Below are 18,694 nucleotides of genomic sequence, written 5' to 3'. Positions count from 1 at the left end.
CGGAATCGTCAAAAAATTAAATGAAAGAAAAGGGGTTAAGGGCGTGAATTTCTAGTCTGCATGTAGTGGGTTCGAATACCGCAACTTGCATGAATTTTAATTCGTGATAATAGTTGTTAGTTAAAAAAAGTTGAAATGATTCTTGCTACGTATGCTGAAGGTCTGGGTTCGTTTCTCACATCCGGCAATCACTTTTAACAAGCATAAGTAGTGTCTCTCCCACCTCTGGTAGCCTGGAGGAGAGTCGGTACAGGCTGGGCCCTGACAGAGGAGGAAGTCATGCCAGGTCGAAACTCTGTCACCAGTTACCTTTCTTAAGCGATATATTTTTAAATCAATGAGCCAATCACCGTGTAGGGCCACAGGGCGCTTACTGTATTGGAGCCTGAGATGTGTAAAACATTGGCGCTGGACTGGGATTCGAACTCAGCTCTCCCTTTTCGCGACGTGCGATGCCTTTCAGATGATACATTTCCTCCGCCTCATTGTTTCCACTTGTCTGAAAAGTCATAAAGACCTTCACAAAAGACACATGTCTGGGTTGGAATCCTGGTATGTCATTTTGAGTTGTACCATGCGCACACCAAACTACATGTGGCAAGTTATTATGATTTTTAACGCCTGTCTGGGTTCTAGTTTTTACTCCCAAGTCAGACAGGCAGCTTTTCGTTCTATTATGTCAGTTTCAAACATGCCACTCCTAGCAACTGGTGAAAGAGAATAGTACAGTCAATGTGTCTTTGTATGTAGTCAACAACGATGTGTCTAGGGTTCGATTCCTAGTCAGCAGAAAACATTCATCATGGTATTTACAATTCATACATGTGCACATTTCGCTGCTCATGAAGTAAACCAATATATAACGTCTACGAGTGACTATAACCCGTTATTCATAAGAATAAACCTGATGTAAACATTGCACTATGTATTCTTCGGCATTTTCTGGAACCTCATTGGATTTCTTTTCACGTGGAACTGCAGCCAAGCTGTCTGAAGTACTGTCAGGTACGGTAATAAGGGAATGTTCTGTGTGGTGCGTTACGCGCACATGGACTGAGCGATAATACGGGACAACAGCTGTACCGGTGCCTTTATCTTGGACAGCACTGGCCGGTCAGCTGGTGCAGCTAGCCTGGTGTGGCGTGCCCAGCTGCAGTTCACACGTAAAAAGAGACGAGCAGAGGAGCAATACAGCTTCGAATGTCATTTAATATTTAAGCAGAATGAAATAATACACTGCAAATCTTCCTCAATACGCTCCCTAGACGACTAGACGCAAACCGCAACACGTTATCGTTTTTAGCTAATGTTTTATAGTAATTATAAACAGGAATGATGCAAAAAATGAAACGATCATATGGCATTGTTGGCCGGGAGGCCCCATGCGGGGCAGTTCCGCCGCCGTATCACAAGTTATTTGTAGTTGACGCCACTCCGGCGACTTGCTTTCGTCAATGATGATGGACGCACAACACGCAGTTATCTCGAGACAGAGAAAATCCCTGACCCGGCCGGGAATCGAACCTGGGACCCCGTGCGCGGGGAGCGAGAACGCTGCCTCAAGACCACGAGCGGCGGACAGCAAGAATGATGAAAATTCCTGGCTGAACCACGTGGTATTTTTTCTGTATAAGCTGTGTGTAACGTAAGAGAAGAGTGAAGTATTTCACTGTACAGGTAAATATTGAAGCCACTGAAGTATTACTTATAGTCAGTCGTCTGGTAATCTCTTAGCTCCTTCCTTACCCGAATCCGGGAAAAACAGTTCACCTGCTGCTAGAATCCACGAAGCCAACCAGGCACAGCATTTTCTCTTCTTCTTTTATGATGAACCCTTTCTACAAGGCGCCAGCGTACGACAGTGACGTGAAATAGCTGCGTGCATTAGTTCCGGTACGTCTGACAGCTTAACAGTCTTGTTACTTCTCGGGCCAAATCCCGCTGCTTGGCTCCAGCTCAGTTCTGTTGGGTTCATATTACGTGTTTGTACGATACTTATCTACCTCTGTGGCATAGAACGATGGACATAGTCCAAATAAAGAGGATTTGGTTTCTCATTTTTGCATTAAAAATTAAACTGTTATATTTTTTAATTTAAACAACTTTTATGAACAGTATTTCATAAAACATAGATAATTAAGAATTTGTATTTGAAATGGAAACAGGAATTTCTCGTCCAATATGTAATTAGAAACAAGAAGACATGCATTATTCTTAAAAAATTATGAGTAGTTCTATAATTGCGAGATGTAGGTATTTCAAATTGAACGAGAAAGAAAAATGATACTGGGGAGATTTAAACAAACGCACGAATAACCGCGTGTGGTTTGCATTTCGTTACGCTACCGACTAACCGACACTTTTTTTTGTGTTACTGTTGGGTAGAATGTGAAGCGAGTTATGTTAGATTTTCTATCTGGCTCGTAACTTTAGACGAGGGCCGAAATGTAGTTAAAAAAAAAAAGTCGATACACTCGGACGCGAACACGCGACTGTAAGTTTAGAGTGTATGACGATTACCTCTTTTTTTTACAATTACCACTTTTTTCTTTTTTTCTTTCCGACCGGGGCTCGAACGCGGGATGTCATCTGTGGGCGCTAATGACCTCAGTAGTTGAGCGCCCTTAAACCCAATCCAAAAAAAAAAGAAAAAACGATGTCATCTGGCTAAAAATGGCTCTGAGCACTATGGGACTTAACATCTATGGTCATCAGTCCCCTAGAGCTTAGAACTACTTAAACCTAGTTAACCTAAGGACATCACAGAACACCCAGTCATCACGAGGCAGAGAAAATCCCTGACCCCGCCGTGAATCGAACCCGGGAACCCGGGCGCGGAATGTCATACTTAGATGGCAGACACATTTTTTTTTTGTTTTATATTGCTCGCTCACCCCACAGTACAATACCGCGACCAATTTTAATTTTTCTTTCTTTTTCCCAGACACAGGAAAAACACCGAAATTATACACTCAAATGGCAGTGTATTCCTTCAAAAAACGAAAATAGTCACTCTTTTTTTTTCCAAAGTACTTACTGAAGGCAATCAATTAAAATAAAATAATTCACTTCACTTTGACAGTCGGGATACCATTATAACACTGCAAGCCGTATGACTCCAAACGGAAGCAACGCTGTTTTAAGAAATGAATCGTCCACTTCAGGAAATAAATTCTAACCGGAGTGCACTCGAGTGCCACATTTTCAAGGAGGACTTGACTAACGGAACCATCGCGATGTGTAAACAACACTTTAGAACCAACCCGGGAGAGAAGTCTTTCTGCTTGAACGGGATCATAAAACTTCAGAAATAATGCATACAAATCAGAATCAAAGTAAGCAGTATCTACCTGATCAGGTGTAACACGGATAACATCAGCCAACCAATCGTGAATTTCTAAGGAGCCAGGTTGAACACGACCGTCAAAACTGAAACGAACAGTGGCTCGACGAGGAACGGATTTTGGAGACTCGACGGACACCATGGCGCGGGCAGAAAACACTGCCGCCAAGAGGAAAACGACGACAAACTCCGCTACACCAACTACGATGTGACTCCAGCCGGTACACCAACAAGACTGAGCTGAGCGGCTTCGACACAAGCGGCGCTGCGGCACAGGCGGCAGTTACTTGTAAACAACTGCATTATGTACAACTCTGGAAAAACCTCAAAGCCGATTATCTCTGTAAATTAATGAAAACACATTAGGAACAGCCTATTTCTCAGCACTTTTTAACCACGGAACAGAGAGCAGCCTCAGCCAGTTTCATACCGCGCATTAACAGCACGACAATCAGAGCACAACGCTGCAGAGGCTGTGACTGTACACGATTTTTGAAGTAAAAACTATGTGGCTAAAGCGTGACTAACAAAAACTTTGATGGCTCTTAATGCATTTGAATATTTTAAAGTTTCATTTGACGTAACTTGGTAATAAGATATCTAATACATAAGTAGGTCCTACTTCCAAAAGTGTTAATAACACCATTGTACGTGTGCTACGGCTTCTGACCAGTCATTTGTTTACACCAGGTTTATTCTTATAATGAACGGGTTATAGATGTCAACGTCGATAGGTGCTGGGTTTGGAATCCCCGTAAGACAAGACTTTAGTCTCCTCATTTCAGTTTGTCATCTCGCTGTTGCTGAAAAATGATTTCTAACGTTTGACTGTGCTTAGTTAACCATCCGATTAAGTGTTGGGTCGGAATATCCGGTAAACACAAATCTGTGTCAGGTCATTTCAAGTTTGAACGTGCACACTCTTTGTTACTTGTGACTGAAACCATACTAAAAATTTGTCGTCTTTACTTGCTCGATTGAATTCCCAGACAGTAGCGCAGTAAAAAAAAAGTTCGTCGTGTAATTTGAAGGTGGAAGTTGCTTTGAAGGTTCATTTTTGCAATAAATTTGAATTTGCAAGCGTAATGGCTGTGTAATCCCCAGCAACATGTCTCTGGTATTTGCATTACCGAAGTGTCAGTTTGCATCTAAACTGATGGTCGCACAGAGCAGTTGTCTCTTGTGGCCCCATGCAGTGAACATTCTGTATAGGCAAAGACTGTACCGAAAACAGAGCAGAGGAACAATGTCATGTGGACTGATCACAAATCAGACGAATCACAATTCAGATCGTTCCACAAAGTTTAGGGTATGAAGCCACATAAATTCAGCCTCTTCTAATATTTCGGCTGAATACCGTCCAGCCATCTTCAGAGTGAGCCGAGGTGAGTGACGCTGCAGCGCTTGGTCCGTCCTTTTAAACCCGAGGACCGAACCACAGCGTAAAAGGACGGAGCAAGTGCGGGAGCGTCAGTCACCTCGGCTCACTCTGGAGATGGCTGGACGGTGTTCAGCCGAAATATTAGGAGAAGGGGCTGAATGTATACTGCTGGATGCCAGAAACTTCATGGCACAGTCTTTATACCGCGAAAACTCGAAGATGGACAACAAATCGGATTGTACAGATGCTTTTGTGCATGATAGTACACGTTAAATACATGTGCACATGCCATCAGCCACACAAAATGTGATGTGTGCACACACACTCACACACAGTTTTTTTTATGGCGGTGGAGTGGCCAATATGCTGTATGTTACGTCTGAAATGTTTCGAAGGCATGGTTGTCAGAAAGTTTCAGTATTTGGTGAGGCTGTGTCAAGAAAACTGCCAGTAACTGGAGTGAAATTTTTGTGGCTGCATATCAGGAAAGTGTGTCTTTGAAAACCAAGGTGTGGGATTCTTCTTGTGCGTGACCTGTGGCAGTGAAGCTGCAGACAGAGTAGTAGCATTAGCTGCAACAAGCCTGTTCTGTAGTGGAGGTGAGCGACTGGTTAGCTGTAGCGTCCTGATAGCAATGGAGCTGAATTCGAGGGATGAGTGTGACAAAATGTGACAACGTAATTCTTTCAGAGGTTGTGTAATGCTATTTGTAATGGACGATGAGTGAAGAATTTTTTATGAGGGCGGATAGAACAGATCAGCTGTAGCTTAATACATACACAGAATTACACACTGTTTTATACTGTAGGCTTGTTTCAGGACACATTTGTATTCACAACAGTTGTTTCTTCATGCGGCAGTTTGCCTCGTTATGTGGGTGTGTTGTGTATTTGTAGCAGAGACTGGCAGTTTGTGTGTTTTGTGCAGGAGGCTCTCTGCAAAGACGAGAAACATGAGGCTGGTCCATGCAGCTGCGAAGAGGGCAGTGGGGCAGCTGAGGGCGCTGCTCGCCGCGGGGGCAGACGTGGGGGCGAGGGCCGGGCTGGAGGGGCGGACCGCCCTGCACTGGGCAGCGTGCAGGGGAGACGTCGAGGCGGCGAGGCTGCTGCTGGAGGCGGGGGCGGCGGTGGACGCCAGGGAGATCAAGGGCAAGCAGAAGACTCCTCTGCACCTGGCTGCAGAGGAGGGAGACGCTGCTGTCACGCGGCTGCTGCTGCGGGCGACCGCCGACCCCAACGCCAGAGATTGCAGAGGGTGGAGGCCTCTGCATCTTGCAGCAACCTATGGCCATGCAGAAGTGGCAGCTGCGTTGCTCGACGCGGGGGCCGACAGGGGGGCCACAACTGGTGATGGTAGGGGGACAGCGCTGGACATCGCCAGGGAGTCGGGCTACAGGCGGGTGGTGGAGATGCTGTCATGAGGCAGCCAGTACAACGAACTCTGTGCGAGAAAAGAGAACTGAAACAATTTGCAGAAGAGGAGTATTCACAATTTTTTAAATAAAGAAGCAAATAACTCAATCCTATTGTGACTCACTAATTTCAGCCCTCCTCAAGTAGCATACAGCACAAAAATACTCTAAGCAACGCTGTAGCAAAACTGAGACAACGCCAGATAACAGCAAAATAATTCAGATAACAACAGACAATCTATCTCTCAAGAAAAATGTCGTGAGTACTCTTCCAGATTAAACTTGGCAAAAGTCAACAGGTCATTGTGAACAAACACAACTGTTCTATAATATCTGATTGCTGAAAAGTATTTCACAGCGGTCTATAAGGTGCTGTATCAGACTACTTTAATTTGCAACATACACTGTTATGAGTTATGTCAACCGAATTTTCGCTTCTGATATCACACTTACTTTACTTCAGCATATTCAGCATACATTGTGTACTACCATACTCCCCGTGTCTAATTACAATGAGATATTAGTAGCAACATTCATCCCCCATAACGCGCCTGTCATCAGGAAATATACAGTCGGTCCACATTTAACTAAACACATTTAGAGCACAACCTCACCCCTCACAGTACCCCCTCAGCTGTTTGTATAAATTCGATACTTCACCAAACTGTACTTTCTCTCTAGTTTGTTTAGGAGTCACCTCTTTTATAATCCTAATATAATGCAACCACCAGACAAACTGTGACCCTGTTGCAGAACAGTCCTTAAGGCCGTCATCGTGTTTTTGCAGGAGATCGTTAAAATTGCACTTACGAAGAGCATTGAAAAGGCGCAGAAGAAGTCGCTCAGACCCAACATTGCCTTCATGAATCTTTTCAACAGCAAAATTTCTTATCTGAGACCCTCCCTACTAACGTCTACACTCTAGGAAGATTCGTCGTTTTCCTTACGTAGTTGCACAGGAAACAACATGTTTGTGCTGTGTGTGGCTGCTCACACTACACTCTAGTTTCTTACAGCTGTGTATTAAAATGGGAAACATTTAGTTAAAACTGTTCTTCCAGCTCTGGTTTAAATCGGCATCTGGTGCTTCATCAACAAATCGTTTTCTTCTGCCTTGCCGTTTGTCTCCGTCATCAATCATTACATTCAGTTCAGGTGATATTCCAATATTTTCTGCTACTTCACAACTTCCTGCGTAGATAGTATCCCAACATTTCTCAGTTGATTTAATTCTTCTCCGAGACACGTATTAATACTATTTACATGTGTTGTAGTTTCTCTGGTTTGAAGTACAACTATACGTATGTTTATTCCAGATAATAATTTCAAATACTTCTGAATGCTCCTTAGTTCAATATGTTGCTCCCGCAGTCCAAGTTATTAGCAAGTTCAACCAGCCTTTGTAATCCTGGTAAATTCTCAGCAAATGGATGCATGGTGCCAACCTGCATAGACCATCTCGTTGCCGATATTTTCTTTTAAAGCTTTCCATAGCTGCCACATCCATTTTGAATGAGTTTCTTAGAAACAGCAGCTGTCCTGAAAACAGAGGAGAAACAACTTCGGGAAGTATCGCTGTCATCTCGAGTGCTTCTTTTTCCCAGATATTCCCCATATGTGGCAGATATAAACTGACGTCTGATTTCTTTGTGTGCAACTATGACTTCCATCTCCGCCATGATATTAAACGCTCTTCATGGAACTAAAACAGCGCAATCTTATGCCCCTGCCGAAAATACGGAATGCACCTGACGCCCTTTATCTGGTGTTGTGTGCTATTTCCTCACATAGGAACGGTACAGCATGCTTCAGCAGAGTGGAAACAGCCCATAACTCCACCTCCTTTCCTCGAATCGTCAAACACGCCAGTATTCACTACTGGTAACTGCTCAATAACGGGACATCCAATATTCTGAAATGTCTTCATGTTTATTTAAACTCATATTTGTGAAAGTATGGTTGGTATCTGAGCAATTATTAAAATTTATTTTGCTATAGAGATACGTAAATCTCCGTGCAGGGCAACAGCAATGCGTTAAGATTACATTTTGAGCGGAAGTACGTGAAGCACATGCTACACGAAGCAGAATCCAGGCTAGCCAGTAAGTCAATTCGCCTGCGAGAGAGCAGTCCGTTTTTACAAATGCTATTTCACTGCAAAACGACTCACATTAAAATGTTGGCCCTGAATATTGTTAATTTTTATCTTTAGAGTTGCAAACAATCACTCTATCAGAACTGTTATTGTAATCATAGAGCAAGAGAACATAAAATTTTACAGATCTCACCTTGTGTTAAAAGTGCTTGAAAATAGACAAAATATCAACTTTCTGAAATCTTCTAGCGATTTGAAACGGATTTTAACGGATACATTCTGACAGTCACTGTACCTTACAGAGGGCATTAACTTTGCTGGTAATTACACTTTTTGGCCTATCTGTGCAAACAGAAGGCTCGTCTGTTCTGCAACCCGTTACTACTATGATAATGATGGAACTGTCAAAAACCAAATTTCATTTACCGCACTTGATAGCGATATTCAGTGCAAGCGGTATCTTATCAGTTTCCATAAAAATGTTTCTCCAGTACGCAACTCGTGATGTGTAGTTCCAGTACGCAGACACATTCATAAAGGTAAAGAATGAAAAATGATGAATTAAAGTCCACCACTGATAAATGAGAACAAAGATTCCAAGTATAAGTGTGCTTTATTAAGCCACAATAGCAATACACTCTTTCATAAAATTCTGACAACTACACAGGTTAGCAAAATATTTCTTAATAAATTTCCCATGTGCAATTACTTTCCTTAACATGTGTTTCAATTATAGGACAAAACCTTATGTTGCATTATGAAATTTCCCCTATAAACTTCAGCCATACGCAATGTCATAACAATAACAAACTACACAGTTACAAATATATGTTAGTACAATGTCCTTCTTAGCTAATGCTGTCTCCACCACACGGCAGTCCAGTTTCCAGCTGAGTACACAGCCAGACTGCCATACACTCACTGCCTGCTACTGACTGGAAAATAAGGGACACCTGTGGTCTCGGGAACAGACCTACGACGCATATGGTTATGCCGATACTACAAGAGTTGAGTGCATTTGTCACATTCACAACTACACTCACATTCATGGTCCAAAGAACTTGAAAATTGACATAGCAAATAGGACAGCCCATTTCAATTTCTCACTAAAATGCCGACACGAGTTATTTCTGCATTATGGGCATTTTCCAAAAAGCGTGTGGCTCCAGTTTAGCGGCCATATCAACTGCTGAATCCAGTCGAGGGTGGAACGGACAGTCTACAGTAGAAACAGACCAACATTTCACCACCACTTACACACGTAATTTCATTGCTGCATTGTACACAGTGCAGGAAGGCCATCCTTGCATGAAATATTGCCGGTTTCGGACAATTGTGAATTCTGTGTCTCTGGAGAGACACCCATACAACCGTACCTCTTTGAATGCACTGATTCTCGTCCACCTTCCAAAGATAAGCTACTCTGGATGGGGAGCACTTCTTGGCCGTAGTTTAGTTTTTTCGCGTCCTCTGCTATTCATTCCCAATGTCCCAATAGGAGCACCAGTAAACATTTCGTATCATGTCGCACGCAATCTTCCAGACCGTCGCCTTGGTACTGGGTGTTGCAAGGTATGAGAGGTTATGGCAAAACACATTGTGTTCTCCAGAATATTACGTGCGGTAGGAGAAAACCAACGGATACTAGGAACTGAAAGCAGTGCCATTAAGTAGATCTCATGTCCTGCGTAATTCACGGCACACTCACTGCTTACACGTTTCGTTATTTATCCCTAGCCACAGCTACACAACCCCAGTTTGGAATAAATCTGTACCATCATCTGGTGAGCGTAATTCCTGTCCGAAAAATTCTTTGCATTCAATCTCGCCACACAAGTCATGGATAGCACTGTGAATGTTCGGGGCTTGCTATGGAGATTTAGGATAGATGCTAACTGATACATGAAAATTAAACACGCATCAAAGGCAAACACCAGTAAGGACTGAAGAATAAAATTGTTCTTAATCTCTCAGATGAACGTTTAAACAGTGCAGTATGTGGTTCGTTATGACTGAAATACTCCAATAAACCGACTGCAGGTTCTCTGACACGAAGAAATCGTAGGCAGTTACTCTCGTAAATAAATGGCCAACGATAGTGACGTAGATGATCAACAGATCTCTCCGAAATAAATTTAAGAGCTAAAATTTCCATGCCGGAAGTAGGACAAGCTTTGGTGCATTGAATGAAAGGACGTGCTAGTAAGTGTGTGGTAAGAAGTGCTTACATATTATTTAGTAGCCCTGATGGAAAGCAATTTCATGATATCCTTACTTATCGCGAAATATGTCGGCGGAAAAAGGAAGATGCAGAATAACGTGAAATCCGGTCATTAATAATTAAATGTACGTTATTTTATTGCTGTAGTTTCGGCCTTGGTAATCGAATTGTGAAACCTATATTGATCAATTTTTTTGCGTTGTAGTTGCATCTTCCTCCAAGAAGTATTGCTGTGATATGTTACCGGTACACATTCCGGCCATGTATCTAAATAGTACAATGGTTGCTTTGACTACAGACAATAAATTAATCTTTAGTATCTGCTCCTCCCAAACATCGTGTCCCCTCCCCTTCGTTTTTAAGATGTCCATACTAGAAACATGTACTACAATTTGGCGCGAATAATGTGTACCTTATGCTACAAAACCACACACACCACCCAGGGCTAACACATATGATGTGATACAATTAATACTTACTCTTTCAGTAATGAAGTAAATTTTTTTAAGGAAACACATCTCGTACTCTGACAACATCTATGAATGACACATAGCTACTGGCCGACTGCTTCGTTCAGGCCAGTGCTTTGATATAAACATCGAAACTTGTAGTTAATATTAAACTCCTGAAGCTTATGCACGAACTGTTCTGGAAGCCATAAGTTAAAGCGTATGCTGGATAAATGAGAGACTGACGAAAATGTTTTAAAAGTTAAATGTGAGTGCTGTTCTGTATGGAGTAGCTGTTGAGCAGAGTATGGTATTTCCTCTGGCAGGGCTGAGTGCTCAGCAAGGAAGGGGGTGTCAAGGCAGGTACCATACCAGCAGGTTTTGCCCAGTGGCCGTCGTAGGTCTGCCAGCAGCTCGCCTTCCCTGGAGTGGGTGACTCTGGAGAGAATTTGAGGCCTACGAAAGGTGGATATTCTTAAATAAGTATATGATCTGTTATTATTCAGATGGTAGATCAAAACCAATCATTTCAAATAATCACAGAGTGATGTGTCTAATAAAATGTCATTCATAGTTGTATCAATAAAAACACCGAAGTTAGAGACTACAGCAAAACTGATAGCATTTCAAATATTAAATGAGTTAAAAATGGTTCTGAGCACTATGCGACTTATCTTCTGAGATTATCAGTCGCCTAGAACTTAGAGCTAATTAAACCTAACTAATCTAAGGACATCACACACATCCATGCCTGAGGCAGGATTCGAACCTGCGACCGTAGCGGTCGCTCGGCTCCAGACTGTAGCACCTAGAACCGCAGGGCCCCTCCGGCCGGCTTAAATGAGTTAGTCAAGTGCCTTGAACCATCTACTGGATAACAGCTATCAACGAAACAAGCAAAATCACAGTACATGCTGCTTTCCTGGATGGTAGGATTTTACGTATTTTATTGTCAATCTGTGTCGAACCATTAGACTACTCCATATTCACTCAGGAAAATAAAACTGCATGAAGTTGTTATCTATGTTGAGTATTGTTACATCCTAGCCAGTAATGCCACCCGAGCCCGCTGCCAAAAGGTTGGCAGCATCAAAGTCCAGACGCCGTCCGCATAAGCAGCGCCAGCGAGACAGGAAATGGCCGCAAGTCTGCGCGCGCCACCGCTGGCTTCTGGCTTCTTAAGCGTTGGAGTCGCGAGCGCTATGACAGTTCTGTATTCGCCGCTCAGTTGTATACTCGCCACCGAATTGTGTACTTGCTAGTCAGTGTGTGTTCATCGCAGCAGAGTTGTCGTTTGTCGTCAGCCGACGCTGACCTAGCCGCTCCGACTCGAACTAGACAGATTTCTGTAGACCATGTTCACCACTGTGTTCTGTATCGTCGTTAATAAAGATAAGTACCGACTTTTATTTAATCAGAGTGTTTGGGTTTTCATCTTTCTGTTCACTGTTCCAGCGGACCGGTCGGCCCGCTATTAAAAGTGTGGCGGTGACTTCGTAGGCCGTTTCTACAGCGAATTGCTTGTCGCTACGAACGCCGCCACAAAAAGTATTTCATTTATTCTTCCGTAATTTTCTTTGTTTCATGGCAAGAGATTGTACGCTAGATTTATATGAACACTGAAGGGAAGACCATTGCTACATCCAAAATTTAGTAGTGTATAGTAACGAAATTTCAAGAATACATTTGTCGAGGTAATATATTTAAGCGATTAACATTGCAAGATACAGATTAATGTAAATGTGAGATAAGCCATTGCAAAAGGGAGTTGCTGGTACATTGATAACCGAAGTAACCGCAAGAACGGCGAATGCAAACGTGCACGAATTGTGTTGTAGAGGTGCTGAAGGTCAGTTTGTGTGATGGTGAATTCAGGGACTGTTAATACTGTTTGTGCATGACGCTGGAGTTGTCGTCCGATGGTGTCCCACGTGTGCTCGACTGCAGGCCACAGCAACATGTCGACACTCAGCAGAGCATGTTAGGTTACAACAGCAGTATGTGGGCGAGCGTTATCCTCTTGGAAAACACCCCATGGAATGCTGATCATGAATGGCAGCGCAACAGGTCGAATCCGACATACAAATTTGCAGTGAGGGTGTGTGGGATAACCACGACAGTGCATCCTCCCGGACCAAAACTTAGGGTGAGGTCCAGCGAGTCTAGCATGCAGATTGGTTGGTTGCAGGCCCTCAACTGGCCCCCTACTGAACAACACACGGCCGTGACTGGCACCGAGGCAGAACCAGCTGTCATCAGAAAACACACCCTGCCCTCCAATGAGCTCTCACTTGACGCCACTGAGGTCGCAAATGGCGGCGGTTTAGGGTCAGTGGAATGCACGCTACAGGTCCTCTGGCTCGGAGCTGTCCTCGAAGTAACGGATATACAACACTTTGTTGTGTCACTGTGGTACCAGCAGAGCGGGGTAGCCGCGCGCTCTGAGGCGTCTTGTCACGGTCCGCGCAGCGCCTCCCCTCAGAGGTTCGAGTCCTCCTTCAGGCATGGGTGTGTGTGTCGTCCTTAGCGTAAGTTAGATTGAATAGTGGGTAAGCTTAGGGACCGATGACCTCAGCAGTTTGGTCCCATAATACCTTACCACAAATTTCCACTGTGGTGCCAACCGCTGCTCAGATTGCTGCTGCAGATGCATTACGATGAGCCAGAGCCATACGCCAATCACGACGGTCTTCCCTCTCGGCAGAACCACGTGGCTGTCCGGAGCCCTGTCTTCTGGCGACTGTGCATTCCTGTGACCACATCTGCCAGGAACCACGCACAGTGTCTACATTCCTGCCAAGTCCTTCTGCAGAAGGAACATCCGGCGTCTCGTACCCATATTACATGACCTCCTTCAAACTCGGTGGGGTGTTGGTAATGGCGTCTTTGTCGCCTTAAAAGCAACTCCCACTGCTAAAGGCAACTAACGCCCACGACCGCTACTGTTAAATCGCACGTTTGAAGCACACCTCATTTGCATCCTCAGAGCGGGGCCATTAGCTCCACTCTTATTCAACTGACGCGACATCTGAGATGTAGGAACATGCCTCCTAACTTATGACAGACAACTCCGTTTGGGTCTTTCGATTTTCTTTTTACATCTGTATGTTTATTTAAGGTGAAGTGTCAGTTTAACGAATACTGTCATTACTAGTGTCAGTATTGTCAGCCAGTAATCTTAGAATTCATGCCTAGTTGGTAGCATTTTGGCACAGAAATGGTGGTCAGTTTTGTGCATTTTATGACAATGTAAGAAAGATGTGCCGAAACGCTGGAGGAGCTCTTGCGGAACAGGGTGTTGTGTGAATCCAATGAAATAACGTGGCGAACAGCACCGAATTTAATGTTTTAACCAGGAGCTGTTGTATGTGACGAAATAATAAGCAACCAGCTGCAGAAAAGAAATCTGATTTCTGGCCCGTCTTCAGGATGTTATTCTCACATTGTTTGCGAGTGTCATCAATGAGGTGCATACTAGAGTGCTGCAACGGTCAGTGTTTGACCGGTCACAGCTCGCCTGTTGACGGGGGGACCGAGCCTCTCGTGTCCGGCCCCGCACCACTCGGGTCGGCCACGTACTCGCCCCGTGCCTGTTGTCCGGATTCCGGACACGCGGATAACCGAGCATGACCGGTCACCGCTGACGTCTCACCTCGCCTCGTCCCGGCTCGCTGCGCTGTACTGTACAAATCCAAAGTATCTCTCTCTCTCTCTCTCTCTCTCTCTCTCTCTCTCTCTCTCTCTCACACACACACACACACACACACACACACAATATATATTTATCTCTGTCTCTCTCCATCTCTCTCTTTTAATACAAAAGTAATGTTTCCAAGAACGGGTACGTAACACAGCTAAATTCATAGAGCACTTTCTTTTATAATATTTACTCCCGTCTTGCTAACGTCCGGCCATCCTGATTTAGGTTTTCCGTGGTTTCCTTAAATCGCTCCAGGCAAATGCCGGGATGGTTCCTCACAAAGGGCACGGCCGACTTCCTTCCCCGTCCGTTCCTAATCCGATGAGACCGATGACCTCGCTGTCTGGTCTCCTTCCCCAAAACAACCAACCAACTTAACGTCCGGGAATTTTCTTGTAAATAAAACATTGATCACAAGAGACCAATCTGTGTTAATGTAATGTGTTGTAAGCGTCATATAGTGCATCTGATTATGCGAATCAGTCCACATATCAACTCTCGCAGCAAATGTTTTATTAATAACTTCCGCCGGCCGGTGTGGCCGAACGGTTCTAGGCGCTACAGTATGGAACCGTGCGACCGTTACGGTCGCAGGTTCGAATCCTGCCCCGGGCATGGATGTGTGTGATGTCCTTAGGTTAGTTATGTTTAAGTAGTTCTAAGTTCTAGGGGACTGATGACCTTAGAAGTTAAGTCCCATAGTGCTCAGAGCCATTTGAACCATTTAATAACTTCCGCAATAACAGAAGGCATTATGTTGTTTCGTATTGCATCAGATTGGTCTCTGGCATGTCTGCTTATAGTAGAGGGATGTGGCATGACATCTGCCACGTTAACTTCTCCATAATGGGCACCAAGATGTATTAATTCTTGGCATAGTTCTCTGAAACCACCAGAAACAGCATTAAAAGGTCTCATATCTTTAGCACACATTGCAACACACTTTGCTGTAATACTATTTTTTATTATTGCCGGTATTCCTGAAGGAGCTGTATCTTTGTGAGGTTTCTTGCAACTGTGTTTCTTTAAATGAGTGGTTCCCGATTGGAAACACAGTAATGTGGAGCAGTTTATGCACGATACGTGCCCAGTAGACGTACTGTTTTTGTCTACATAAAACAAAAATATGCTCCATACTTGACTTTTTAGACCTTCCCGTCTCTTCAGTGTGTAAACATTGGTTTCAATCTTACGTCTTACTGCACTGGCTTCCTCGCACTGCATGATTATAGAGAGAGAGAGACACACCACAAATGAGAAGCCCGTACTGGCTGCGGTCTCACACGGATAATGACACGTGTAGTGTGTTTGAAGTTATTCGGTCACGGCGTCTATGCTCGGTCACCAGAACTAGTGCGGGCAGCCTATCCAGTTAGGGTGTGCTCGCCCCATCCGTATTTTGTGCTCGCTTACTCGGTCATGCAGGACTCTAGTGCATACAGCAAAACGCAACTGGTTGCACATTATTTCGTTAGAGCACCGAATTTCTGTTCACGTACCGCACCTTTCATAGCAAAAGGAAGTCGATGAGCTCAGCTCTCTGATGAGGTTCAGATTGCGATTTGCGCGTTCGGCCGTTATAGCCCTGCCAGCGGCAAATATCGTCCACCAGCTTAATGTTATTATCTTTCTGGGGCAGCTGTTATCTGAGCAAAGAGCATTTTACACGAGTAAGTGGCGCAGCGCCAAGCCCGTTGGCGCTGTGGGGTTTACCCACCAGCTGTCACACCCCACAAGTAGACTCCAGCTCCTCTCCAGACACACACAGTCTCTATATTCGTCAGAAATGGGGACGTATTAGATGCAAGGATGACATTCCACTGCTTTGCGGAATGCGTCAAAGAGAATACGTCCGCAACTGAAGATGAGCTGAACACGAAAAATAAACAAATAAATACATTGGAGCCAACAGACAGACTCGTCGATATCTGGAGAAATGGCAATAGGAATGTTGTTGCGATTCTAACACGGTTCTAGGCACTACAGTCTGGAGCCGAGCGACCGCTGCGGTCGCAGGTTCGAATCCTGTTTCGGACGTGGATGTGTGTGATGTCCTTAGGTTAGTTAGGTTTAATTAGTTCTATGTTCTATGTGACTGATGACCTCAGAAGTTAAGTCGCATACTGCTCAGAGCCCAATTCTAACACGTCACGCTTTTCTTCCTCTTTCATCTTTAAGGTCGCTATAATTTCGCATCTTACAAGCACCCATCCACATTCTTTGTCAGTGATCTACAAACACAATTAAGTATCATGTGATAGGTTGCACCTCTTATATATGAATATATAAAGGAGACTGACATTGCCACATACGCCTTGTAAATAACTGTTAACGCTTATTGAATGAAAAGTGATGCAGTGTCTTTATTATCAGAACGGCGTAATGAATGATTGCCTATACTAGTGGAGATGAAATGGCAGGTGGAACTCAAGCCCTGGGTGGAGGGCCCCCATAGGCGTGGTGGTTCAGCTCCACACAGGAAGTGCCGAGACGGACAGTCTGGACACCTGAGCGCGAAGACACAATACAGGGGCGACCGGCCGCTATTGTAGCAGTGCCAGAAGGATAACTGGATAATACTTCCGATCTCTACAAATCTTGGACGCAGGTGAGAGGAACGAAGAAGCGGTACCTCAGAAACCATGCAGGCTGGTTTATTTTCTTGGATTTTTACTCAGAAGCGTACCATTCTATAAGTAATGGTATTTCCTCGCAAACTTTCGCGCTGGATGACAAAATACTAAAATATGTTAGGTCGGCGTTGGGAAGAATCTGTAGAGAGGGAGAGTATTCCGTGGTTTCGGGAATATGATTCGTTTTCGGAGCCTTGCTGGGAAGCCAGCGGTGGACAGACGAGGTCTTCCGTTGTGAGTGCCCATGTGTGACGTTCGGCCGATATGGCTTTGTTGGGACAGACGGACTTGCTGTCTTTCCTCTCAGGAGAGTTTATACTTACAACAGTTAGGCACTGCACTATACGATTCTGAGCTTCAATTCATCTCCAGGTTGGAAGTCGTCGTTGAGTATGCAGCGTTCAGTAGTTGGGAGCAGTTCCCCTGCCTATACTTACTTTCAGAAGTTATCTGAACTCCGTCCTTGTGGCTGGGAGTTCACATTTCTCGTCTGTAGAACACAGAGAGGGGAAGACAGTATTATATTTGGCAGCGGATCGCCTTGTGCCTTCCTAGTGTTTGAATGAGTTTATTTGTGGCTCGAGTTCTTCCATTGTCACAGACGAGTACGAGAACCGTCACTTCAGCGCACCGCACGGAGTACATACGGTGATATCGATATTGCTTCAGCTTATTAGGGCTATAAAAGCTAAACAGCTGTGATCACTTTAGCTTATATGCACTGAGGTTCCACACCACCGTAGATCATCTTTGAAAGTACTGTCTTCTAGAGTTTGGTACGTAGATGATGTCAGTCATTTCACGTTATTAGTATTAGATCGCATTAGTAATTTTACTTAGGAAATGTAAACCTTGTAATATAAAGTTTTTTATATACAATAAATATATAAGCTGGAACAACGTTTATCATTTAGTAGTATTAGTTGTCTTATTCATTCATTTATGTTTACGTTGTAATTTACATGCTAAAGTCCATTAAGAGATCCTAAGATCTGCTTCAAGGGGTAGTCAGACAAGGCCAAATGTTCATTTTAGCATTTATTATTTTCCGTTGTGCACGTTCATTTAAACCTGCCAGGACTAGCATCTTGGATATGGCCTACCCTGCCAGGATCGTACTTACACCCTTTTGTTAGTAGTCATAAAGTGGTTTCAAACCTGGGAAATTTTAGAAAAGTCTTTATTTCCATTTAATGTTTAGGTGTTGTTGGTAGTGATCACAAGCTTGCGTGTATAGTTTGCAGTGGCAAATTCACGCGATAACATTAAAAATAATGTTTGTGTATTTTAATGTATTTCTCTTCAGAGGCGTTGCGCTTCATCCCTCTGGCTGCAGTTCACTGATATTCATGTAATGTATTTATCGTTGTTTTTTGCTTAAATTGTAACGACACTGCTCGTTCATGGCTGGTTCAAATGGCTCTGAGCACTATGGGACCTAACATCTGTGGTCATCAGTCC

General features: G+C 43.9%; 1 protein-coding gene across 1 annotated transcript in view; it reads left to right on the top strand.

Annotated features, from left to right (window-relative positions):
* The window catches only part of LOC126213111 (poly [ADP-ribose] polymerase tankyrase-1-like), a 55,803-nt gene extending 49,559 nt beyond the window's left edge, over nucleotides 1-6,244 (top strand). Inside the window, exon 3 of the mRNA XM_049940713.1 lies at nucleotides 5,652-6,244. Coding sequence (XP_049796670.1) covers nucleotides 5,652-6,144 — 493 coding nt within the window. The 3' untranslated portion in view covers nucleotides 6,145-6,244. The remainder of the gene's footprint in view (nucleotides 1-5,651) is intronic.
* The last annotated feature ends 12,450 nt before the right edge of the window (nucleotides 6,245-18,694 follow it).

This window comes from Schistocerca nitens, chromosome 11, assembly GCF_023898315.1.
Source record: "Schistocerca nitens isolate TAMUIC-IGC-003100 chromosome 11, iqSchNite1.1, whole genome shotgun sequence".
NCBI lineage: Eukaryota > Metazoa > Arthropoda > Insecta > Orthoptera > Acrididae > Schistocerca > Schistocerca nitens.
The sequence above is the reverse complement of the archived record's forward strand: the minus strand, read 5'-3'. Positions and strand labels throughout refer to the sequence as shown.